The sequence below is a fragment of the Scomber japonicus genome, chromosome 2 (genome assembly GCF_027409825.1).
Source record: "Scomber japonicus isolate fScoJap1 chromosome 2, fScoJap1.pri, whole genome shotgun sequence".
In the NCBI taxonomy this organism is placed as follows: domain Eukaryota; kingdom Metazoa; phylum Chordata; class Actinopteri; order Scombriformes; family Scombridae; genus Scomber; species Scomber japonicus.
This window is the reverse complement of record NC_070579.1, coordinates 15,263,009-15,286,322: the sequence shown is the minus strand read 5'-3', so window position 1 is coordinate 15,286,322 and position 23,314 is coordinate 15,263,009. Positions and strand designations below refer to the sequence as shown.

Below are 23,314 nucleotides of genomic sequence, written 5' to 3'. Positions count from 1 at the left end.
TGGAAAAAAGTTTGAAGCTTGATAAACAAGTAAATACAGCTTTAAAAGAAAAGTCAGGGCGAAGTGCTTGAAATGTGAATGCAGCTATTTAGGCTACCCAGGCAAAATGTTACATCACTGTTAACTGTCTAAAATACAGATAACTGCTCTGCATAAATTCACCCTGTTAATATATTAACAAATTCTGACAAAGTATGCAAATTCAATGTGATAATGTTTGTCTGTCACTGTTAGATGTTTGAAGCCAATATCAATATTTGAGAGTCTGAAAAGCAATAGCAATAATAGGCTGACGTTTATTTTTGTCGGCAGCACTGCTCTATCCATCTGTCAGTCTGCTGCTTTAATGAAGACGCATGGATCATCAGAGGTGATCTGCTAGCTAAGCTGAGCCCATTGTTTTTTAGTTAAATTAGGTTATGTGAAATTTAACAGAGCTGAAGGCAAAATGTGTTCTACATCACTGATATTGGAGGTAGTAGTAAATGTTTAAAATATGGCGACCATTATGTTAAGATTTGCAATCAACAGCATATAATTGCAGATGACGTCTAAAACCTGCTGCTCTTGATTGGAAAATGAGTTTGGGGCTAGTGTATCTCCATTGTTGGAGCGGACCACCCATTAATCAGAACATTTGTGGTTCAATTATTAGGCTCCCTCTGTCCACATGTTGAGGGGTCCTTGAACAAAACCACTTCTTAGAAATGTTCTCAATGTATATGCATGCAACAAAATAAATGCAGCTTACATTGGATGTAATGGATAAATGTACAAATGAATGTATTGAACAACTCCGTGGGTGCTGCTAGGGGAAAAATGGATGTACAAGTCCACAGCGAGGCACAAAACCAGCCTGAAAAACAAAATGAGTGTTTGATGACTCCTCTTTGCACACACACACACACACACACACACACACACACACACACACACACACACACACACACACACACACACACACACACACACGCACACACACACACTTCCCTCTCCATCTGTCTCCCTCTCACTCTCTCTGTTTATACGACATCACGCTTTTATGAAAGAGTGCTTGTTTTCCAAGAAACCCACATTTTTGAATTGTTACCGCCCCAAACATCAACAACCAAATAAAGCAATGCAGGTTCAACAGTGGTTTTATGTAGTCTGTGTATTATATTTTACATGCAGCTAAAACTGAGAGTTTTGAAGCCGCAGGGTCATGTGACATGATTCCCACGATGGATGGTGCTGGTGCTGGAGAGGGCAGTTTTTTATTGTTGGTGAGGAACGGGCCTCCCACAGTTGAGAGGGACGCCAATTGCATCACAGCACTAATTGGAAAGGACAATAGTGTTATTCTCCTACAAGACAGGGATCATGAGGATGTGATACTGATGCTGAATTACTGCAGAAATATTAAATGCTGACGTAAGATTGGTTTCACTTTTTCATGCATGTAAACACTGTTGTCATTTTTCTCATACCTGCTCCTTTTCTGTAGACTTTGTTTTACCCTGCTTTTCATTTTTTTTACTCCCTCCCCCTCATGCTCTCCCCTCCCATCCTCCTCGTAACCTCCTCCTCTCCATCCAAGTGGTGTTCGGAGCAGCTTACTCATGTCCAGTCACTTCCCACCATGCCTCGCCTCTCACACAGACACTCATTTCCTGCGCCTCACACATCTTTGTCTCTTTTTTTTGTGACAACAGGACAAGAATGAGGTCTTCGTCTGTTTAGCAGCCCATTCCTGTTCATGATGATTCAGCGAAGGTAAGAAAACCCATCGACATGCTCTCCATGCTGATTTAACATTCCTTTTTTATGAATTCAACTAGCTGGCACTCTCCTCTAACCAAAAGCAGATGTTGTAAGTTTGCCTCGTTATGCCTAAACTCTGTGGTTGGTGGGGATGTTTCTGTGGTACTCGGGGAAAAGTGAATTCAAAAGAAGGTGGATGGCTGTGATTGGTTTAGACACATTTAGGGGCAGGAACCTCAAAGCTCTGGTTTGGTATTGCGGTGTGCAGCTGCTGCTTGTTTCACAGTTGATCCCCTGTGGTGACTGAGTCCGTGTTGTCCTGTAATGGGTAGTGAGTGTTAAAGTTTGTCCTGAGTTTGTGTTGGTGTTCAGAGACAGATTTGTTTAGCCACATGTTGAGTAGTCGGGAGGTTTGTTGTTAGCCACGATAGCAGTGTGTCTTTCAGGATGGCAATGTTGGACTGTCTGCCAGTCCACCAGTTTGGTCTGAAACATCTCAACTACTAGACAGATACCCATGACATTTAGTACAGACATTCATGTTCCCCAGAGGATGAAGTCCCCTACTGACTTCTGTGATCCGCTGACTTCTCATCTATCACTGCCATGAGGTTTATGTTGGTAGTTAGTGAGTGAAATGTTTCCACAGCTATTGGATGACTTGCCATGAAACTTGGCTCACATGTACATGTTCCCCACAGGAAGTATATTTATAACTTTGGTGAGTCCCCGACTTTTCATGTACTGCCATTGTCAATGTAAAAGTTTTAGTTGACATTTAATAACAACACCATCAGCATCAGCATCAACTTGTGTTTCATGCTGTATAGCAAACATTAGCATGCTAACATGCCAAGTTAAGATGGTGAACATTGTAAATATTACCTGCTTAGCATCAGCATGTTAGCATTGTCTGTGTGAGCATGTTGTTATGCTAATCTTAGCATCTAGCTTAAAGCGCAGCTGTGCCTCATAGGGTGTAAACTCTTGTAACATGTTGCTAGTTGCAGGAGAAATGAAAATGAAATGTATCTCTTGAGCATGACTGTGTTTGTGTGACTTCAGATTGTAATGACAGTCATGACCTACATCCACTTGTTGCAAGGAGATAAATCCTCTCATAAATCCTCTCATATTGGGAATTTTTGAAAAAAGCACAAGTCTCTGTTTCCAGTGCTGGAAAGTGAAAACCTTTTTCTTGTTTTAACAGAATCAATCTTCTCAGTAATGTCCTCTCCAAGGGAAACAACAAATTAGGGCCTTTCTGGGACAAAATATGGGCAACTTCCAGATTTCCATGGTGCTAATGTGAGTGTTGGAACCATAGACTGTATGGTTGGAACTGACTGCAAAGCTATATATATCTATATATCCAAACAAGCAATGCGAGAAAAGCAGACCATGCTTGGCTAAAATATTGTCACATTTTTCTTCCAGAAATGAAAACAGCACATACCAAAATCAATGTCTGAGCTACAAAACAAGCATTCTTCTTTTTTTCCCTCTCCTAACTCCTCACAGTCAGCCAGAGTAGTTCACACCCAGTTGCAGTTCGCTTTCTGATGTCAAAAAATGTTTCTGTAATGAGAGTGATGTCAGGGGGCTTGCTGGAATCCACTTGGGCGTCCGAGGTATTCCAAAAGCAATTTGACAGCTCTGTCTGAAGTCCACAGTGCGGTAGGCAACTCTCCGAGCCAGAGTCAAGCCCAATGTGTCTCTTTCTCTCCTCTACTGAGTCATCTGACATTGCCTGTTATTGTTCTCTTTCCTGCATGCCTGTCATAGCTGCTGTCTAGCCATGCAGAGGCAGAGAAGGAGAGCAATGTACAGCAATCACCACCAGTCATATCATTGCATCTGTGCTACTATTTTATGAAGTGAAATCCTTTTGTTGATCTGAGTTTGATGATGTGTGTTTTTGTTTCTGCTTCCTCAGGTCCCCTGTGATTATTCCTCCTCCTTTGGTTATGGTTGCACCCAGTAAGCAGTCAGGAATGTCCTCCTTCTCCTGCCTATGACATGGTTTAACCCACGAATGATCTGGTCACCGTGATGGCCTCCATGGTTGCCAATGGAAACCAAGACGGGCAGTCTCTGGTCTTGAAAGGGGTGGATCCAGAGACCTGCATGATTGTGTTCAAGAACCACTGGGCTCAGGTAAACACCAGCACTAAATCAAGAATCCCACAACTTGAAGAAATAGTTTTTGGACATACATTACAACATTTCCAGATATATACGAATTTGCTTTCCTGCAGAGAGGTCAGGCTAATTTATGGTAGGTCCCTCTACGTTTTTGTTCAGAAACTAAAGCGTCAGGTGACAGTTTCAATTTATGATTGAGCAAAAGGTTACGAGCTAGTTAAACGAATTAAACATTGAAGTTATCTGAAGTTACAGCCATAAATATGAATGAGGAAGTTCAGTGAAAACTATAATCGTCATGGCGATGTTAGTAACGCTACCCAATCGCATTGTGTGAGAAAAATGTGATGCTGTCTGCGGCATAACGAAATTCTTCAGGTGTGCATCATGAAAGGAAGGTGTTAAATTACATTTTTTTCCTATCTGAAATATGTAATTTCTGTTGAGTAACACCAACCTTGAATTAGCCTTTAGATGAGAAGATCAATATTGCTGTCATGTCTGTGCATTAAGTATGGTGCTAGAGCTGGGAGACTTTTACCTTAGTTAAGCCTAAAGACTGGAAGCAAAGAGAAATACGTAAACTGGCTCTATCCAAAGTCAAAACATCTGCCAGTAACACCTCAAAAGTTCACTATTTAATATGTTGTACGTCATTGTTTTAACATGGACTCAAACAGCAATGTTAAAATGATATTTACATCTGATATTAAAGTGTGATCTGGCTATACCTGAATAAGTAAAAAGTTGTGTAAATGCAGTCAGAGTGTACTGTGATCAGATCAGCCAGACCACATTTGGAGGTGGTCAGGCTCACATTGTGATGTGATTGTGGTTCTCAGCCAGGTGTAAATGAAATCTGTACAGCTTAATCACATTCATAATAAAATAGTCCCAATATATTCAAAGGTCACCTAGCTCAGCCTCTCCCTGCCAGCTAAAGAAAGCACTGCAAACGCTTTGAGCCGTGGTAGTAGCAAGAAGTCTTCCCTCACAAAAAGTGATTCAGAGATGAATGACGTCCAGATACAAATCATATGTTAATTCTAGGTTTAAATGGGACCTTTGTGGTTGTAGGGGAAATTATGTGCTGTTAGTTTTTCTTCATGAGAAACAGTGGTTTCCAACCTTTTGGCCTTGTGTTTCCTTTAAGGAAAACCTCCATGTATTTTCCACTTCCAAGTAACACATCACATTGAATCTGCATCATGCAAAGAGTGTCAAAGTTGTTGTTCTTTAGGCCTATATTCTGCTTAAGTTGTACTTCACACTCTGACAGTAGAAACTGACTCCAGTGCTGTCCCACCAACACTAAACTTCGTGCGGTCATGGCCTGTGGAATCTTGGCAGTGAGAAGTCGTCTGTCTCAGACTCTCGGCTCTTTGCAGCAGCAGCAGCAGCATGTGTCCCTGTTCACCCCTGTGGGACCTGGCAGCCTGCTAGGCCTACTCCTCCCACACCAGGATGAACAAACTTTATACGTACTGACATGAGTATGACACTGGCCAGACTTTGACAGGATAGAGAAGCGTGTGTTGGTTGCTTTAACTAAGTGTCAGCCGCATTCATGTCTACATTAGTGGTTGCCAATGTGGGCTTTTGTCACTAAGGAGGCTGCATGGTGCTTACAGTTTAATTAAGTTGAATTCCTCCTGTGTTTTAATGAAACTCGCCACAAGGCAAGCTGTGTGTGTGCGTGCGTTTCTCTGGTTTTAAGACGTACATGCAGCAACAAGCATGATTTGACTCTTCTGGAAGCCACTCCCGGTTCAATATTGGACTTGCATAAGTGTGAGGTGGAAAATTGAGGCCTCCAGAGCACAAACACTGAGAATGGACTTTACAGTGAAGCAGGAGACATCTTGTGTCCAGCAGTTGAACAGAAAAATATATTCAGAGATTATAGATTTTGTAATGCAGGAGAGAAGAGTTTTTTGCAGGAGAGAATTTGTTTTCAGCACAGTTTTTTAAATGTTTTTGGATGTAACTCAAGTGGAATTCTATTAATTCTATTATATGACTTTGAATTGATCTCGAAGGTTTATTATTGACCTTGGAAATAGCTTACTTTTCCTGTAAAAAAGATTTTTTTGTCATACTAGTTTGATATATTTTAGAATTGGTCAATCACTCTGGTGACGAGAATTATGTTGGGTGTATCTGTTAATGTGGTTGTGGAGGCTCTGTGCTGTGTTGTCACTACAAACTTGCATGATATGGTAGACCACCATGTTTAGCGGGTTGACTTTGCAGTCCAGACAAGTCACAGACAATGTGCAGGAATATGATGGTAGGGGACAGTTTGTCATTTGATTTTAAAATAAAATGGATTTACTTTATCTATGATGCTAATAATACAAAAAAAACTTCTTTTGTGTGTTCACATCTACCTGAATTGAGCTTCATAATAAATGTCACTACCTGTCTGCTTGGTTTTACTTTTCCAGATTAAAGCTTGTTTTGCTTTAGGCAAAGTGGCAGGCAGCACAGTTTTACTCCTGCAGAGTCTTATTTCTATGCGTAGTTAATCTGTAGCCTGATAAGAATGCTCTCGACTTTGATTTTAGCTTGGAAAGCCTTGAAATCCAAGTAACATGTTGTAAGTAATATTGGCCTTGCCCCTTGTAAGACGCTCTGCTTGGTTCATCTGCAGATTAAGTTTATGTTCATTTGCTGTGTCTTATCTGCTGCTCTCCAGGCCTCACAGAGCTCATTGTGTTTGTTGTGACGTACAGACTGAACTGTCTGTTACTGCGGCTGCCAACAATCTTTAACTATAGACTGGGTATTGTGGGCAGTTTGCTCCTCGTCACTATCGCTCTCCACACTCACTGGCTCATACCATTCATGATTAATGCCACGTGACATCTACTAAATCTGTCAGCTTTATGGCTGTGCTTTTGTTATGTGACGTGGAGTGTTTCTGTCACAACACCCAAATCCAGTGTACATTAAAGAACATATTCAGACCTCCGCTTTAGTTCTCACACCTCACACTAAACTGGACCATTTGATAGAGCAAAAGGGTCAGGATCTGTTATTGTGGCTTTGTCACTGCTCCCATCCCTCAGGTGAAGATATGTTTGCGGACAACATTTTCTACTTGAGCACAGACAAAGTGTCAGCCAATTAATATCTGGGGTTTGTTTGTAACTGCAGTATGAATCAATAATTCAGTGCATTGTCTGAATATGACACTGTATAAGTCAGCTAGTATCAGTCCTCAACCAAGCCTGCACTTGACAAGCATACTAATACTTAGACCTACAGTATGGATTTTAACGAGAAACCTCCAAACAAACAGACAGTGAAACCTTTTAAAATGTTAAAATTTCTGTTGAGAATGTATTTATGCACATTGTTATTTAATTTCTTGCTTTATGTATAAACATTTGTTTGTTTTTTTAAATTTCACTAGCTTATGGTGATTTTTCTTTAGGTGTTAAGTTCAAATATGCTTTAAAGTTGCAGTGTGTAAAATTTAGTGGTAGAGACTTGACAGAAGTGGAATATAATTACCTGAAAATAAGAATTAGTCTGTGTTTGTTACTTAAAATGAGCTCTATATCTACATACACAGCAGGTCACCATGTTGCACCGCCAAGTTTCTACAGTATAGCCCAGAACGGACTAACCCTGGCTCTAGAGAGGTTCTTTTTTCACACGTTTTTGTGGCCACCTTAGTCTCTTCTACATGCTTGGAAGTGGAGGATGAGAGGAGGGGTATTCAGTTTATTGCAGTCTGCAGGCTCAGCACCAGATGCCACTACATCCTACACACTGGTCCTTTTTATAGTACAGAAAGTACAGGCTTCGGTTTAATGAATAGTTTGGTATTTTCATGAGATTTCTGACATGATTATAAATCACTTTAATTTGTCTTTTTTTTTTCTTTTTTTTTCAAACATTGTCATTTATTCCAGGAAGTTTTACAGAGAGCACAGATTTACATACACCAGGAAGCTGCCCAGCAGAAACACTGTGAAGCTTCACCACAGTGATTGTGGTTAATGGGGGAGGAGCAAAGGCTGCTCTTTCGCTTTCCCCACTCAGATTTATATTGCAGATGGTGGCTTGTGATGATTTAAATGTGAAATAAGTTAGTCAGTGTTGAAGGACAGAACCTCAAAACAGAAATATAATTCCGTCCAACAGAACAGGAAGAGTGGGGAAGCAGAGGAGATGTCATTCATAAATGTGACACCAACTTCACTATTCTTCCCCCCACATCTACTATTTGACCAACCTCCCATAACTCACCCTGCTGTTTTGCCAACACCCATCATTCACCTGGGGATGTTTTATAGAGAGAATAAAAGTCAAAGCCAAGAACAACCAGAACTGAAGTTGCTGAGCCCAGCCTGAGCTCGGTGCTTGGTTGAATTTGTAAAGCTTAACACTGTAAAAACCATATTCTGACAAGTGGAACAGACTATTAACTGGCCTGTCAGCAGGGTCAGACCTACAGCAAGAAAAAAATAACTCTTACTAGCAGCTGTTTTACAAATAATACACACACTCTACACATCAAAATTTAATAAACCTGAAAGGGAATGTCTGATTTTCATGTATTTGCCCTGAATATTAGTCCTTCGTTTCCATATTGTTGAAGGTTATTTGAAAATATGAATAAAGATAATGCAGGGCAACAGGTTTATTAAACCTCAACCATGTATGTAACTGACCTTGATAGTGTCAATATCATACCAGCAGGCAGCTCTTACCTGTCACCTCAGTAATGGCTGGAAAGCCTGAACTGGACCAGACTGGACTGATCCCTGAGGCTCAGGCCACTGGGCCAGGCCCCCTCAGGCTTAGGCAGGGATTATAAAGTCTGTTCTCCTGTTTCCATGCCCAGTTCTCTTGTGCACAGCCAATTATTGTCATGGCAGCAGTGGTCGGCCGGGGACACTGGCTCCATTATTGTTACTCTGGTTTCTACGCAGCAGACACACAAGGGAAGGGCAGGATACACAATGGACTGTTTCACTCTGTGCCACCAAACTGAGTTTATCTGTGCTGCTGGTCTGTTTACACTCCATATTTGTTGATAGTTAACCTGTCAGGATTAGGAAGGGAATTTGCCTGTTTTAATGAATGTATTAGTTTACTTTAACATGGTATATAAATACTGTCTGTTCAGTGGGTGAATTTACTGATTTAGTACATTTTGACACAATAAGATACATTTCAACAATCTGTGGATATAGTAATGTTGTAGCAGAAGCATAACTTAACTCTTGAATTTGCAAAGTTCAGTCCAAGTAATATCCTCCTTATCTGTTGTTTATAGGTGGTGAAGATCCTAGAAAAGCATGACCCCCTGCGCAGCACCTCCACACTGCCCTCTCTAGGTGTCATCAACCTCAGCGCTGGCTCTAGCAGCAGCTCTCGTTTTGGCCAAATCCCCGGAGACGAGGCAAGTGCTGTGCAGAACTATGTGGAACACATGCTGTTCTTGCTGATAGAGGAGGGCAGCGGTCAGGTCGGTGCAATGGGCCCCATCCTGGAGTTTGTGGTGATGGAAAACGTGATGGAGCGTCTCTTCGTGTGGAGCCTCCGTAGAGAGTTCACTGACGACATGAAGCTGGAGCAGCTGAAGATGTACGAGATGCTGGTGGGCCAAGCGCGCCAGCCTCTGCTGCATCATAAGCCCATCCTGCGGCCCCTCATGATGCTGCTGTCGTCCTGTTCAGGCACCACGGTACCAGACGTTGAAGACGAGCTGGTGCTGCTGCTCAACCAGCTGTGCTGCGTTCTGGCCAAGGACCCTTCAGTTCTGGAGCTGTTTTTTCACACTAGTGAGGATCAGGGAGCCACCAACTTTCTCATCTTCTCCCTGCTCATCCCCTTCATCCACAGGGAGGGCACAGTGGGCCAGCAAGCCAGAGATGCCCTGCTGCTCATTATGTCGCTGTCTGCTGAGAACGAGCGAGTGGCCAAACACATAGCAGAGAATACTTACTTCTGTCCGGTCAGTCCTTAAAAATAATGAGATACTTTTCCTTCTCCTTTCTCTTGCACTCATTCTTTGTTTTTTTTCCATCTGTGAATCTCCCCAGACTCAGGTTCTGTGTTTTTTATTTACCTCATTAACTGAGCCTTTTTTGAATGAGAGATTGTTTGGACTTAATAATCATTATTACTCCCTGACTTTTCTGTGACCCAGGACTTCATAATCAGGATAAAATATTTAGACGAATTATTGGATTAGATAATAAATCAACACACTCTAACTCCTCCCTTCTCCATGGACCCACTCGAAAGATGGAGAGATAAAATATACCATGAAGACAGGTTTAGCATCCCAGACAGAAAGAGAATGAGAGAGATGAGTTAATTATAGATGCTGATATAGGGGAAAAAAAGAATGCAAGACCTTTGACAGTACTTCCATTATCAACATGACCATCATTTTCTCCATCATTAACACTAAATATGACTGAGGTGGCCATGACATGGAAAGAAAGCGAGATGTACTAAAACATATCTGGCGCTGAATGTTACAAATGTCTGGCATTCATAGGATTATGGCACGGTTGCAAGCTAATCCCACGTAAATAATGCCATTTACCCACAGCTGCAGACAGTGCAATGAAAAACAGCTTTTGATGCCATGCCAGTTTAACAACGGCGATCTGAATTTAATTGGTTCCACTGGCAAGCAACGAGGATAATCCTATAGAGGATGTATACAGAAATGCAGCATTAATGATGCACTCATCTTACGGTTAAATTAGACTGCGGTGCTATAGGCTCTGTGGTTTGAAATACTGCTCTATAAATAATAAGAATGACTTCACTAGGAAAAGTTAGAATGATATTAATACTGGCCCTGAGTTATACTGAGGGTATGTTGACATTAATTTATTAATTAGTGACCCAATTACCATATCATGGTGATTACAGGAAGAGTGTTATAGGCAATAAAACACTTTGCTGCTCATGTATGAGGCATAAATCCATATGCATGCTGTCTTACTACATGAGGAGCAACATTTAGTTTAGTGTATGAATGTGATAGGCTGCTGCATTACTGCTGCTTACATCTGCATCACATTATCCAAAAGCAGAAATGAAGAAATGATTTACAAAGGTGTTTTGCTTTGTAGCGAGTAATAAAACACTGTAATAAGTCTGTTGTGTGAAGCCAAAGGTAAAACTGACTGCAGAGAAGCCATGCGTATATCATTTGGGCCATATACTGCCTCATTAACGTTTAATGTAGCCCATAATATTCTCTCTAAATTCTTTTCTTGTCAGATTATTTTACATTACACAGTATACATCAGATTACAGGTGCTGCAAACCCTTTTATTTACAGTCTTTTTTTCTATATTGCAGGTAAAATATCTAATAGCTTATCTTTTTCAGAGAGTAGTTATACACTGGAGGCTTACAGCTGGGTAGCATTAAAGCGAAATTAAAATGGTAATACAGTTTTGCATTAAAACACATTTTCGTAAGTGCTCTGAAAAACCTCTTTGACAAATGGTGACATCTATGTGTCTGTTGTACTGGATAGAGATGAAAGGACTTTATTGCGAAATTAATAAAAATGGCTTCCAGATTCATCATGTGGTAACCATGAATTTCTGATGTTAAGTGCAAACTCTGCTGCTGGTGGCACTAGAGGAAACGTCTGAGGAAGACCAAAATCATTAGGATTCATAATGCAGATACCATGAATTTCTGTACAAACTCTGGCAGGTTTTTAAGATACTGCAGCGTGGCGCAAAGTGTGGACTAACCAATAGACTTACATTGACATACCCAAGAGGCACAGTGCGAATGTCGTTAAAAAATGAACAATTTGAAATACTTTGTCTTACTAAAAGAACAGGATTAAATGTACAGTACCAGTAGTCAATAATCCCAAATCAGCCAGTAACCTTATCCAGAATAATGTCTTACTTGATGTTGACACCTTTCCCTCCCCCACAGGTGCTGGCCACAGGGCTGAGCGGCCTGTACTCATCTCTCCCCACCAAACTGGAGGTTCCCAATGAGGAGTGGCACAGCCTGCACAGAGAAGATTGGCTGAAGATGCCGCCCCTGGTCCAGTTTCTTAACTCACTAGAATTCTGTAACGCTGTTATTCAGGTAAAACATGTATGAAACACATGAAAGTGCTGCATGGACAATGATTCTCCTGCATGAAAAATGTATTCACTCGTGATAAATAGCTACAACCTTTTACTTCACTGCACTCTGGACTGATATGTGCTGTTCCCAGGTGGCCCACCCTGATATCAGAGACCAGTTGGTGAGCTATATTTACAACGGATTCCTTGTGCCTGTTCTCGCACCAGCACTTCACAAGGTTGGTACTCTTTCTACTCTCACATCCATGCATGTATTCCCCACATATACTATCAAGCCCAGCGTCCATCATCAGGGCTGATATATACAGATTGTGGATCACAGTTTGTCTGGGTTTTGTACTTTCACGCACATGGACATTCCTGGTGTGGTCACAAAGATGATAAAATCAGGCAAATTGTGATCCATTCAACATGGCTTGTCTGTATCAAATAAATACACAGATACTCAGATACTCACTGTTAAAAACAGACTTTAGGCATATTCCTCACTACCAACAGTTCACTCATTGTTCTGGACTGCATTTTGATTATTGCCAAAATACACGAGGTTGTGTAGAAAACAAGGAAATTTGTGTCAAAGTATATTATGTTTGTCCAGATGAGACATACATCATAAGACAACTAATTTTTGTGGTAATCTTGGACTGTAATAGTGATTAGGGAGACAATAATTTGTTCATTTGCAGTCTGAATGGGATTAAAATTTTAGATCATTGCATGCATTAGTAAAAATTTCTCAGAGAGGAATAACTGTTGTTTGTTCTGAACCCTACAGTGCTACAAAAATAGAGCATTCAGATTAATAAGTCTATAGTCTAACATCTACTTAATATGTAAACATCTTGCTTTATAGACACATCCAACCAATTCCTCTCTGGTATCATGATTTTACTTGTTCTATAGGACTCCACACACACTATCATGCTCACACTTACTGCTGACTAATGAGTCCTCCCTCCATGTAGCTGACCCTAGAGGAGGTGATGACCACCACAGCGTACCTCGACCTCTTCCTGAGAAGTATCACTGAGCCAGCCCTGCTGCAGACTTTCCTCTCCTTCATCCTCATGCACCAACACGAGGGCGTTCACATCTTAGATACTCTGGTCAGCCGCATCAACACCCCCTTCCAGGTCTGTGACGAACCCAACAGGCAAAAACCAATGTTCATGTTTTCTGTTAAAAAACACACACACATATTGCACTCACAAACAGTATGATTCATGTTTAATCACTCAGGTTTCTAAGATTTGAACTACCCCAGAGGCACTAGGAGAAACTTAAAATTTCAACATCCCAGCTGGTAGATTGTTGCCATGGTGATGCTCAGTTGCAGTGACTTCTTCTGTTAATAAATTCGTCTGATAACGGCATTATAAAAGAGTCCTATATGCTGAAACATCTTGCTCAAATATTTTGCTAAAACTGAATCACTAACATGAATAAGTAATGTGTTCTTTACATTGCTGTTCGACTGTGTAAATGGCTCAGGGAGTTCCCTCCCCTGTTTGCAGACAGTCGCCAGCAACTCAGTGAAAAATAAGAAACATGTTTGTTTTTCACATATTTGTCCTTGAGCCAAATGAAACTTCAACTAACATGCAGATGCTCCACATTCAAGATAGTTTTGCTCTCCAGTTTACTTTTACATTAAGGCACAACAGCATTTCTAAAGCAGCCATGTTCTGCCAGTTTTTAGAGGCGGTGTGCCTTTGACTGAAAGGAGCACTTAAAGAATTGTTGGCAGTATATAAAATTAACAAAAATGTTAAACTTTATATAAATCTCTAGACTAACCAAAGGATAAATGACTGTAACAATGAGGATTACATCATCCTGAATAGCTGTATTTTACAGATTGTATTTTCCAGATCCTTTAGTCTATAAAAGGTCAGAAACCAGTGAAAGACATCCACAAAAAAAATCATAAGCCCAGAGTGTCACCAACTGCCCAAAACCCAAATATATTTCATTCACATTGATTTAGAAAGGAGAAATGCAGCAAACGTACACTTTTGAGAAGCTGGGCACCAATGGATGTAACTTAGCAACATAAATAATTATTCAATTATCAAAGTAGTTGATTCATTTTTTGTAACTGTGATTGACTTAGCATTTCAGCACTTTTATCAATAAGACATTTTGAACTGTTCTCTCTGTCATTCTCATTTGTCTCAGCTGGGCATTGTGTCACTGGCACTTTTCCGCACTCTCATTGGCTTATACTGTGAAGATGTGATGCTGCAGCTCGTACTGAGGTGAGTGGCACACACGCTGCAGACTTATCCTATTAATGAACCATTGGTATATCTAATTGGTCGTACGACATGATGAACTTTTACTCTCTGCCTCCCACCAGGCAGACTTGTTCTACCATCTGTCCGTTCACCTCCTCCGCATACTTCTCCCATGACCTCCCGTTGGTTTTCTTTTTAACAGGATCTGTTCCTCTTTGCCTCCCCAGGTACCTGATCCCCTGTAATCACATGATGTTGAGTCAGAGACGTGTGGTGAGGGAGAGGGACTGCTACTCTGTGTCAGCAGCAAAGATCCTGGCATTAACGCCATCCTGCTGCTCTCCTGATCACAGCCCCCCACCTCTCCGACAGCTGGACTCCATCCTCTTTTCTAAAGGTGCAGAGACTCCCAACAACACTGGCACCAGAGGTAAGAGGGGCATGAACATTAAAGGAACATTTGTAGTCAGGTTTATTACAACATGAATCTTCTTTTTATAGTTTTCAATGGGTTATTATAACATTGTGCATCATAATAATTGCTCTGATCTGGCAACACAGAGACACTGCTATAATGAAGTGTGATGAGAGGAAACACGGATGATCATACAGGTTGTAAACAAGCCATTAGTTTTCCCAGATTATCTGAACCGTTTTATTTGCCGTTGGCGGTACAGCAGAAAGTTTGCACATCCAAAATGGTGGTAATAATCCCTCAGTGTACAGGGAGTTGATCTGTAATAATTTTGCCACCTGGCCTTCATTTCCTGTGTTTGGCTAACCTGGTGGTTTGTTAACAACCTGCCTGACTATGTTTTTTTTGCCATGTTGGCTTTAGTGATGCCTCTGTGGACTTTTGTCATCACAATGTCAGATGAATTGTCCATCCGACTGTCAAGCATGCACTTAAGGAGTATGTGGCGCATGATATAGAGTACAGTTCATTATTATCGTAGTTAAGGTGTCTTTATGCCAGAGACTGAACCCGCCTGTACCAACTGCAGGAGAGAGGAGAGATAGATTTTAATAATGTCCTTTGAGACTACAGAATATTTTTGAAAGCTAAAATACTCAGAATAGTCAGAATTAATGACTGCTTTTCAGCCATATTTCTAATAGCTTTTATGTTTTTTTTTTTTTTAATTTTAATTTGCTGCTTCCAAATCAGCTGCAAAGTTTAATCCATCCAGTGGATTTGACCATTTATAACCCCATTTGATTTCTTCATATTACGACCTCAGTAATTGGGGTATGCAGTCATGCAAAACAAACAAAACAAGCACAGGATAAATGCAAACCTTCTGAGTTTAGTGCACTACAAGGTGTTGATCTGCGTTTAATTAGGACATGAACATATAACATGGATGATTATGAATATTTTATCAAATAGTGAGATCTCCTGCTGTTTCCCTGCATTACATCACTTCACCCCCTGTAGTTACATGTCAAACTCATTAGTTCTGCTCCATGTTAGCACTGCGCTGGAGAGCTGCACGCCAACTTTTATCAACATATCCTATCTCTTTTTCCCAGAGGACAAAGAGAGCTTCTCAGAGGAGGATGATGATTCGGGTAACTCCTGCACCATCGGGTCAGAAATCTACTTGGATGTCAGTTATCTTCATTACCTCTACGATGCCCGACTGAGCATCAGCAGCTGCATCCGGGCCTGCAAGGTTTGGGCAGCCCTGTATGACGGTGAGGACCCCCCTCCTGAGAAATACCAGCCAGGCGTTCTCGAGGAGCCGGGACTGAAGTGTCGGCAAATCCAGATGGCTCTTAAGAGAGGTCCACAGCCACCGGCCCCACGCCCTCGACCCAGCCCACCACCAAAGTCAGAGCCACCCTCCGTCAACCAGCTGGAGCTGGAGTGGGATGATAGTTATGATGCGTGCCCGGTGCAGTCTGCTGAGGCTCCTGTTGAGAGTAAACCTCCACAGCCGCCTTCTGCTGAACCTCCAAAGCACATCCAGGAGATGAGGAGAACAGCCATCATGTTAGTTAAAGGCTCATACATTGAGGAATCTGATTTCCAGGACGATGTCATGGTTTATGATCTGGTTGCAAAGAAAGATGCCAGAGATGTTGAGCGTGTTAAGCACAAACCCAACGGGTCAGAATCAGAAGAACCCCAACCAGACTCAGCTGAAGTTCCCCTTAAAAATGGACTCAGTGTAACACTTCCAACTTCTGTTATAGCTGATAAAAGCAAGAATAGCTTGGACATAAAGGCCAGAGGTCAAACAGATTCCAACCTCCAAAACACAACCACCACCACCACCGCTGCTGCTGAGCCAGGTAATGACCTTTTGGCTCAGTACGAGGAGCTCCTTCGTACATTGGACAAAGAAGCAGTTGGAAAAACTGTCAAATCTGATGAAGAGTTGAAGAAGCCCATTTCACCTTTGGAGGCAGAGAAGGAGAAGGATGAGGAGGAGGAGATGGATTTCTCCTCCTTCTCTGCTGAGACACCGGAGCCAGAGAAGGTGCATTCACCTTTTGGCCCCAAACTTCGAAGCGGAAGTATAAATAGAAACTATTCAGTGCCTTTTACAGGTGAGTCAGAAATCATAATGCTACAGCAGCTTTATTATTGACCACAAAATTACATTCAGGCTCCACAATGGAAAGATTGTTTGTAATTATTCTCTCTGCAGGTCCATTTGTCAGTGTGCTTTTGTCTCGTCTGGAGAACATGCTGTCCAACTCGCTTCATGTCAACTTGTTGTTGACGGGCATACTGGCCCAGTTGGCAGCCTACCCTCAGCCTCTGCTTCGCTCATTCCTTCTCAACACCAACTTGGTCTTTCAGCCGACAGTTCGCTCCCTGTACCAGGTAACAAAAACCTGTTTTGTTTGTGCATGTGTAGGAGGTAGTGAGGGATTGTATTGAACTGAAATATGTTGAAAAACTGCAGCTAACCTTTTGGAAATGGAAGTGGGAGTGGGAGTGGGACTAGCATAACAATGAATTATTTGGAAATGTGAGCATTAACTGAACATACATGGTGGCTTGTAACTGAACAGGTGATCATTAATTAAGACAATCAGGTTCCAAAGGTTGTACTCATTATCACTGTAACCCATGCAGATATGAATTGGATCCTCAGTTTCCTTTCTGTGTTTATCTTCAGGTACTAGCCACCGTGAAGAACCAGATAGAAGAGCTGGCTGCCAGCAGAAGGGACTTTCCAGAGCTGATTACTGCCGCCCAACACTGGCTGCTGGCAAGGGAGGCGTTGTGCGGAACAGCAGGTGACAATACACCCACATATAGGATCTTTGTGTGCCAGCGATGGTTATTCACACATATTGTATTCTGTATTCGTAAAGCCCCTGAAAATGTGGTTTCAAAGTATTTTCCTTTTTATAATAATAAATAAATATCTATTACTAAATATGGGAAATGTGCTCATTTTCTTCCTTGCTGGGAGTTAGATGAGTAGATTGATATAGCCTCATGTGGTGTCAACAGTTTGAGGTTATGTGCCAGGCTATTTCTCAGCCCTGATCAGTGACTTCCTAGAGCCTCCACTGATTGCCTGGCTTCTTATTATTAAGGCACAGATGTGAGGGGGCAGTGTCAATATTCTCATCTAACTTTGGGCAAGAAAGATGACTCATACATGAAAGATCCAGTATTTAAAACATACGTATTCAGTGGTAAGTCAAAAATCCAGTTAGTAGCTGTCATGTATTTACAAGTCCTTCATTAACTCAGTTAATCATCCTATGATAGGCTCCCTGTACTATATTTTGGCTTTTAATTTGCATCTTAATTTCATCACTAAAATACTCAATAGGGTTCAGTTGTATTAAACTCATGTAATTAGACACCAGCTATCAAATTAATATTGTATTATTAGTCCAACATTTGGTTGATAATTGGAGTCAGTGACCTGACATACCTTTCATTATGTTTTTGTAAGACTTTGGAGCATATTTTGGTGTCACTCTGATAGAGTTCCTCAGTTTCATTAACTTGCTGTCAAATTGGTTCAAGTTCAAAACAGCTGCTGTATTCATTATAGGTTGTGTTTTGGTTTCTGTTGGGAAGCAGAATAAATTCTACTTGATTTTGTTAAGTCATGTGTCTTTGTAGCTGAGCAACAGTTAAGACTGAGCCCTGGAGTTTTAGGCATGTCTTTGAACTGCTGGATTCCTCTTGGTTTCAGAGTTGTATAGACTACAAAAAAATATTGTTGAAAGAATGTTTGTGGAAAGATAAGAGGCTATGATGGGAATTTAAAAGTGAATTTTTAGGTTTGACGTGAGAATTAACTGGATCACTCTCTTTTCTTTCTTTCTGTGAAGCGGCACTGACAGTCCTGCTAGTTTGGTTGAAATCATTACTCAAACATGCAGAAATCATTAACAGGAATATATTATGTTTAAAATATATTTCATGAAGAATAAAGATAATGAATTTTATATATTTCTTATCGTTAATTAATCTCATGAGAAGACCAAACCCAAATATGAACTGCTCCCACTAACAAATGTAATCTGTGTGTCTTTATTGGGGGCATTTTTGACTTTATTGGACAGTTATTGACAAAGAGACCAACAGGAAACAAGTGGAGAGAGAAATGGGTGTGACATGCAACAAAGGACCCTTGCCAAACTCAAATCAGGGACATTATAGATAGTTGACATGTGCAGTAACCACTCAGCTCCCGAGGCACTCCAGTGACGTGTTTCTTCATTAGGATAAAAATGGGCACTGTAGTTTATTTTGAGTCAATTTCACATCCAGTGCCATAAACACTGACTAGTGCATTAAATGTGTATTAATCTCTAACTAAAAATAGTCCCCAACAGATGCACCATGTACCTTTTTTTTAACTGTTTGAGTGGCATTTGCTAAAAACTACAGTGCCCAGCTGCCTTTATAAAAAAAACTTAAGTTTGAGTTTGGAGGTAAGGGCCACAGACTAAGGGTAAGGAGCTCAGAAAGAACTGTAATGGAAACTTAATGTTTTAAAATTATAGGCACGAACATATGTTATACTGTGTTGTGGCTAAATGCACAGTGCAATACTCTCTTCTCTTCTCCTCGTATGGAAATATTTCAGAGACAAAGCTGTGATACGGCCTTCAACTTTTTATTCTCAGCAGCTAGGAGGAAACCTCCCTGGGAGAATAGATAAATAAGAGCTATGACTGAACAGAAATGTCTTTGGGGTTGATGGATATGGGACGTTTTGTGATGCACTCAGCTGTATGTGCAAATACGGACTTCACTGCAGCATCTTTCAGCCTCACAAGCTGTCTGATTTATTAGCAGATGTCAGTGTTGATATTGCTGTAAAGACTCTTAAAGCTTAAACCTCACAACAGAGCCGACCAATAAATTGTTGGATCTGGTCCTTTCGTGGCACAAACAGAATAACCTTGGCCTCATCCGTCATAATCAAGTTTATGCATCGCCTAGATTATATCAACGTATGGATAGACTTCATGTATTGTATGTTGTTTACATTGTTTTCATTTTCATCATTGTAATTTTATTAAATCTTCATATTTCAGACAAAAACAGCGGCGGTGGCTCCACACACGGTGAGGGAGGGAGGATCTTGAAGAATTCCCCGCCACCAAAGCCCAAAGCCATCTCTCTGGACCGGACAGACGTGTTCGCCACCGTCCTCTTCACGGAGTTTCTCAAAGAACTGGCTGCCATTGCACAAGAGCACTCCATCTTATCATACATTCCTATGGAAGATTAGTTGTGTCCTGATAGGCCTCTGTGATGAGTCCAACTGAACTCTGAAAGATTTTAAAACTCCTTTTTGGATGGTTTTCTTCTACTTCTTCTTCTTCTTTTTTTTGTCTGGTCTTTTTCAGGTACTACTCCATGAAGAAACCTCTTAGATCCAGCGATTTACACAATTATTTTAAAAATGAGTATTTATTTTCAAAGCAAAGATAATCACTTTAATGTGCTTTTTAATTTCATCATTCTGTTTAGTGTCGGGCAGCCAAGGAGGAAGTTTTGACCTTGAGCTAGAAAACCTTGACCTGCACCAGCCAATAATGTTCATAAAAGTGAGCTTTAGGTCCACCAACCAAAGACTGTAGACAAATTATTTTTAATAACAAAAAAAGAGGCAATTTTTTAGCAATCATCAGCCCTTATCTGAACTTCAGGGGTTCTGCCCTTGTTCTTAATGTCTTCTACAACCAGCTCCAACCACAGTCTGCTGCTCAGTGTGGTTCTGTAAAATACTCAGGTGGCCTTACTGGAGTGCCGTAGGATTACAGTAGCTGAGCACAATGTGGTGCCACCGTTTGGCTTTGAGAAGACGAGCCTGCTAATTCAATAGCAGCATGAAAATATAAATTATAACTGTTGTCATCACAGAAAAACATCCAAACTTAAACTGAATTATTATGCAGCCGACTACATTTTGGGGGGATGAAACATGGTTGGTCACTTTAGTCTTTAAAAACCTCACTAAATGGTGTTAGATGTACATTTGTTTTGGTGTTTTTCTGTTGATTCATGATGGTACCTCAGGAGCCTTTTTAAAAAATGCACATTAACACATCTGTTCTCGTTTAAAAAAAACAAAAAAAGCAGCCTTTTGGTGACACAATTCACACTACAATGCACTAGATTGTCACACTTACGGGGTTCCACATGTTCTCCATATCCATACAGATTAACAGACCAGCGCACCAAAACCAGGATTATTGATGCTATATTTAATTTGCCTTATATTAGTAAAGCTTTACAGTGTACATATTGTAAGAAAACACTATGCAAATCAATGTTCTTGTTGGTTATAATTAAGTTCTGAATATTTTCAGAATGGGAAGGGGTATTTAAGCTTTTTTTTTTTTTGAGACTTTTTCTATTGCCACTTTTTTTTTGCAACAGTGTTAGAGGCTTTTTAGTTATTAAGGTTTGTCATCACTATCTGCTGTGTTGGTATTGTGTAGGGTGCTGTTTTAGTTGTGATAAGTCTTAAATATCACTGTTGAGAGAGTCGTAGTTTTGGATTATGTTGAAAACCATCTCAGACTGTAACTGTTACCGAGGGCAACCTGTTGTAAATTGCCTTTGTTTGAGTCCAGGTGGTGAGCACAGTTGTTTAAAATCAGATAAATTTAAGAAATGTATTTTGTTATAAAGCATGCCTCCTTTTTAAATGAATTTACCAGAACTTTCAAATTAGTGCCTACATCAGGATTTCAGTTCACATTATTGCCTGATTTAGAATGGATTTAGACAGGGGTAATATAGCCTTTTTATAGGTTACGCTTACAGTTCAAAGTGAAATTTTTAGCTTTTTTTAACTTGAAGCTGTCCATTGTCAAAGTGTAAAGACCATGGGCGATGTGGGACTGTGATATGTATTGTTTTGTCCCAATATTACAGCAGAGTTCTACTTTAGTTATAGAAAATAATCTCTATCCATTCATAATTTCACAGATTGATGCAGTCAATATTGTGTGGACAGTTATCTGGGGAATTACCTTTTTAAGAAAAATAATGGTTAAAACTGATTCTGAGATAATGGACTACTTTGAGTTTATATAACAAAAGGTAAACACAAATGATTAGGAGAAAAGAAAGATGGGATGTAAAGGCAGACAGTGCACATCTGGTGGTATTGTAAAATGACTGATGAATCATCATCTCATAAGTTCATCCAAGAAGAACAGAAATGTGTTTAACTTAGTTTGACTATCTGGTTTGTGTTTCTTTGTTCCTGTTTAAATCCATTCGATTTATACTTGATGCTATGCAGGCAGTTAATAATGCAGTAGGATGTGTGTACTCATATTTTTCTACAAAGATGGCTGCAAATGTTTTTCTATCACTCTATGCCATTTTCTGAATTGTTGAATAAGTTTTTTCTCTCTGGCAAAAGAATGTTGCAGAGCACTTTATCAGCCTTTTAATACTACAGTGCCACTCTGCACTGAGTAATGCTGAAACAGCCCCTCAACCAGGACCTGTTCAGTCTGTGTTCACCTAGCACAGTAACAATCACTGTTTTAGCAAAACGGGTATTGCAGGTTGGCAAAAAGATCACAGAGCAGTTTCTGTCTCTGTAGTTTTTTATATCAAAGGTTCTTTCTGACACCATTTGGCCTCAGTTTTCTGTCCCAGATGTAATCAGGTCGCTGTTTGTTGCTGGTGTCTGTGACACAAAGGCATGCCTCTTTTAATAAAGACAACTTCTGGTAAATCCAACTGTGTGCATTTATGTGCTGCTGACATTTATTTTCACCCTATCCACTAAATTAAATACTGCCAGGTTTCGGAACCAGAAATTCAGCTACTTTGCCTAACAGCTTCCACCTGACACCATCAATTATATTGTTTCCTTTGACAGAGGTGGTTGGGCTGTTTACTCTGTGGACGTCCTCATTTAATCCACATTTACTTTTCTAACAGCCCATGGCCCTGAGAGGTTTTGTTCAAAACTAGGTCTGGTAAGAGCAGGAACTTGTACTCTTTGTTCATATGCAATGACTATGACACACTAGATAAAGCAAACAGTGATGGAGAATCTTTTGACAGCTCATAAACATCCTGTGAATCAGCTGTGCACTAGAACATCTCTTGTAAAGAACACCATTGCATATACGCCTTTATGCAAAAAGGTTATTACATGGGTCAATCAATGCAAGATAAATGGTCACCTCACAGTCTGTAGAGTCAGTCTGTCGGTCACATGCACTCTGGCAGTATTACCGGAGAATGTGATTCGATGTAACTCAATATTTCTGCCAATGTCACGTGAGGTAAACCAGTCAAACCCTCAGGCTACAGCTGCTGTTTGAAAACAAGATCTCTGGAAACACACATACAACTTGTAGCTAATACAAGCAAAACTGAAATCTAATTATTTTGTAATGAAAAAGCTCTACAGCCTCTGCAGGTTGCTCACAGACAGTCTGCACACAGTTACAGTTACAGCTGACCACAAAACAACACTGAATGACACTCTAGCTTATGAAGTTAGGATGATGTAAAAGATTTCATTTTCTGATCTGCTCACACGATCAAGTGCCATATTACTATAAGAACTACTGTTTGAAAATGAAATTTGACTGAACTGAATTGAATGG

General features: G+C 40.5%; 1 protein-coding gene across 1 annotated transcript; it reads left to right on the top strand.

Moving 5' to 3' along the window:
- Window positions 1-3,733: 3,733 nt before the first annotated feature.
- Window positions 3,734-20,328, top strand: fhip1aa (FHF complex subunit HOOK interacting protein 1Aa). The gene is made up of 11 exons (XM_053332366.1): window positions 3,734-3,900; window positions 9,182-9,862; window positions 11,833-11,991; window positions 12,125-12,211; window positions 12,959-13,126; window positions 14,172-14,251; window positions 14,458-14,660; window positions 15,764-16,786; window positions 16,888-17,066; window positions 17,365-17,485; window positions 19,760-20,328. The coding sequence occupies exons 1-11, from the start codon at window positions 3,796-3,798 to the stop codon at window positions 19,954-19,956; spliced, it is 3,003 nt and encodes a 1,000-aa protein (XP_053188341.1). The 5' UTR covers window positions 3,734-3,795; the 3' UTR covers window positions 19,957-20,328.
- The last annotated feature ends 2,986 nt before the right edge of the window (window positions 20,329-23,314 follow it).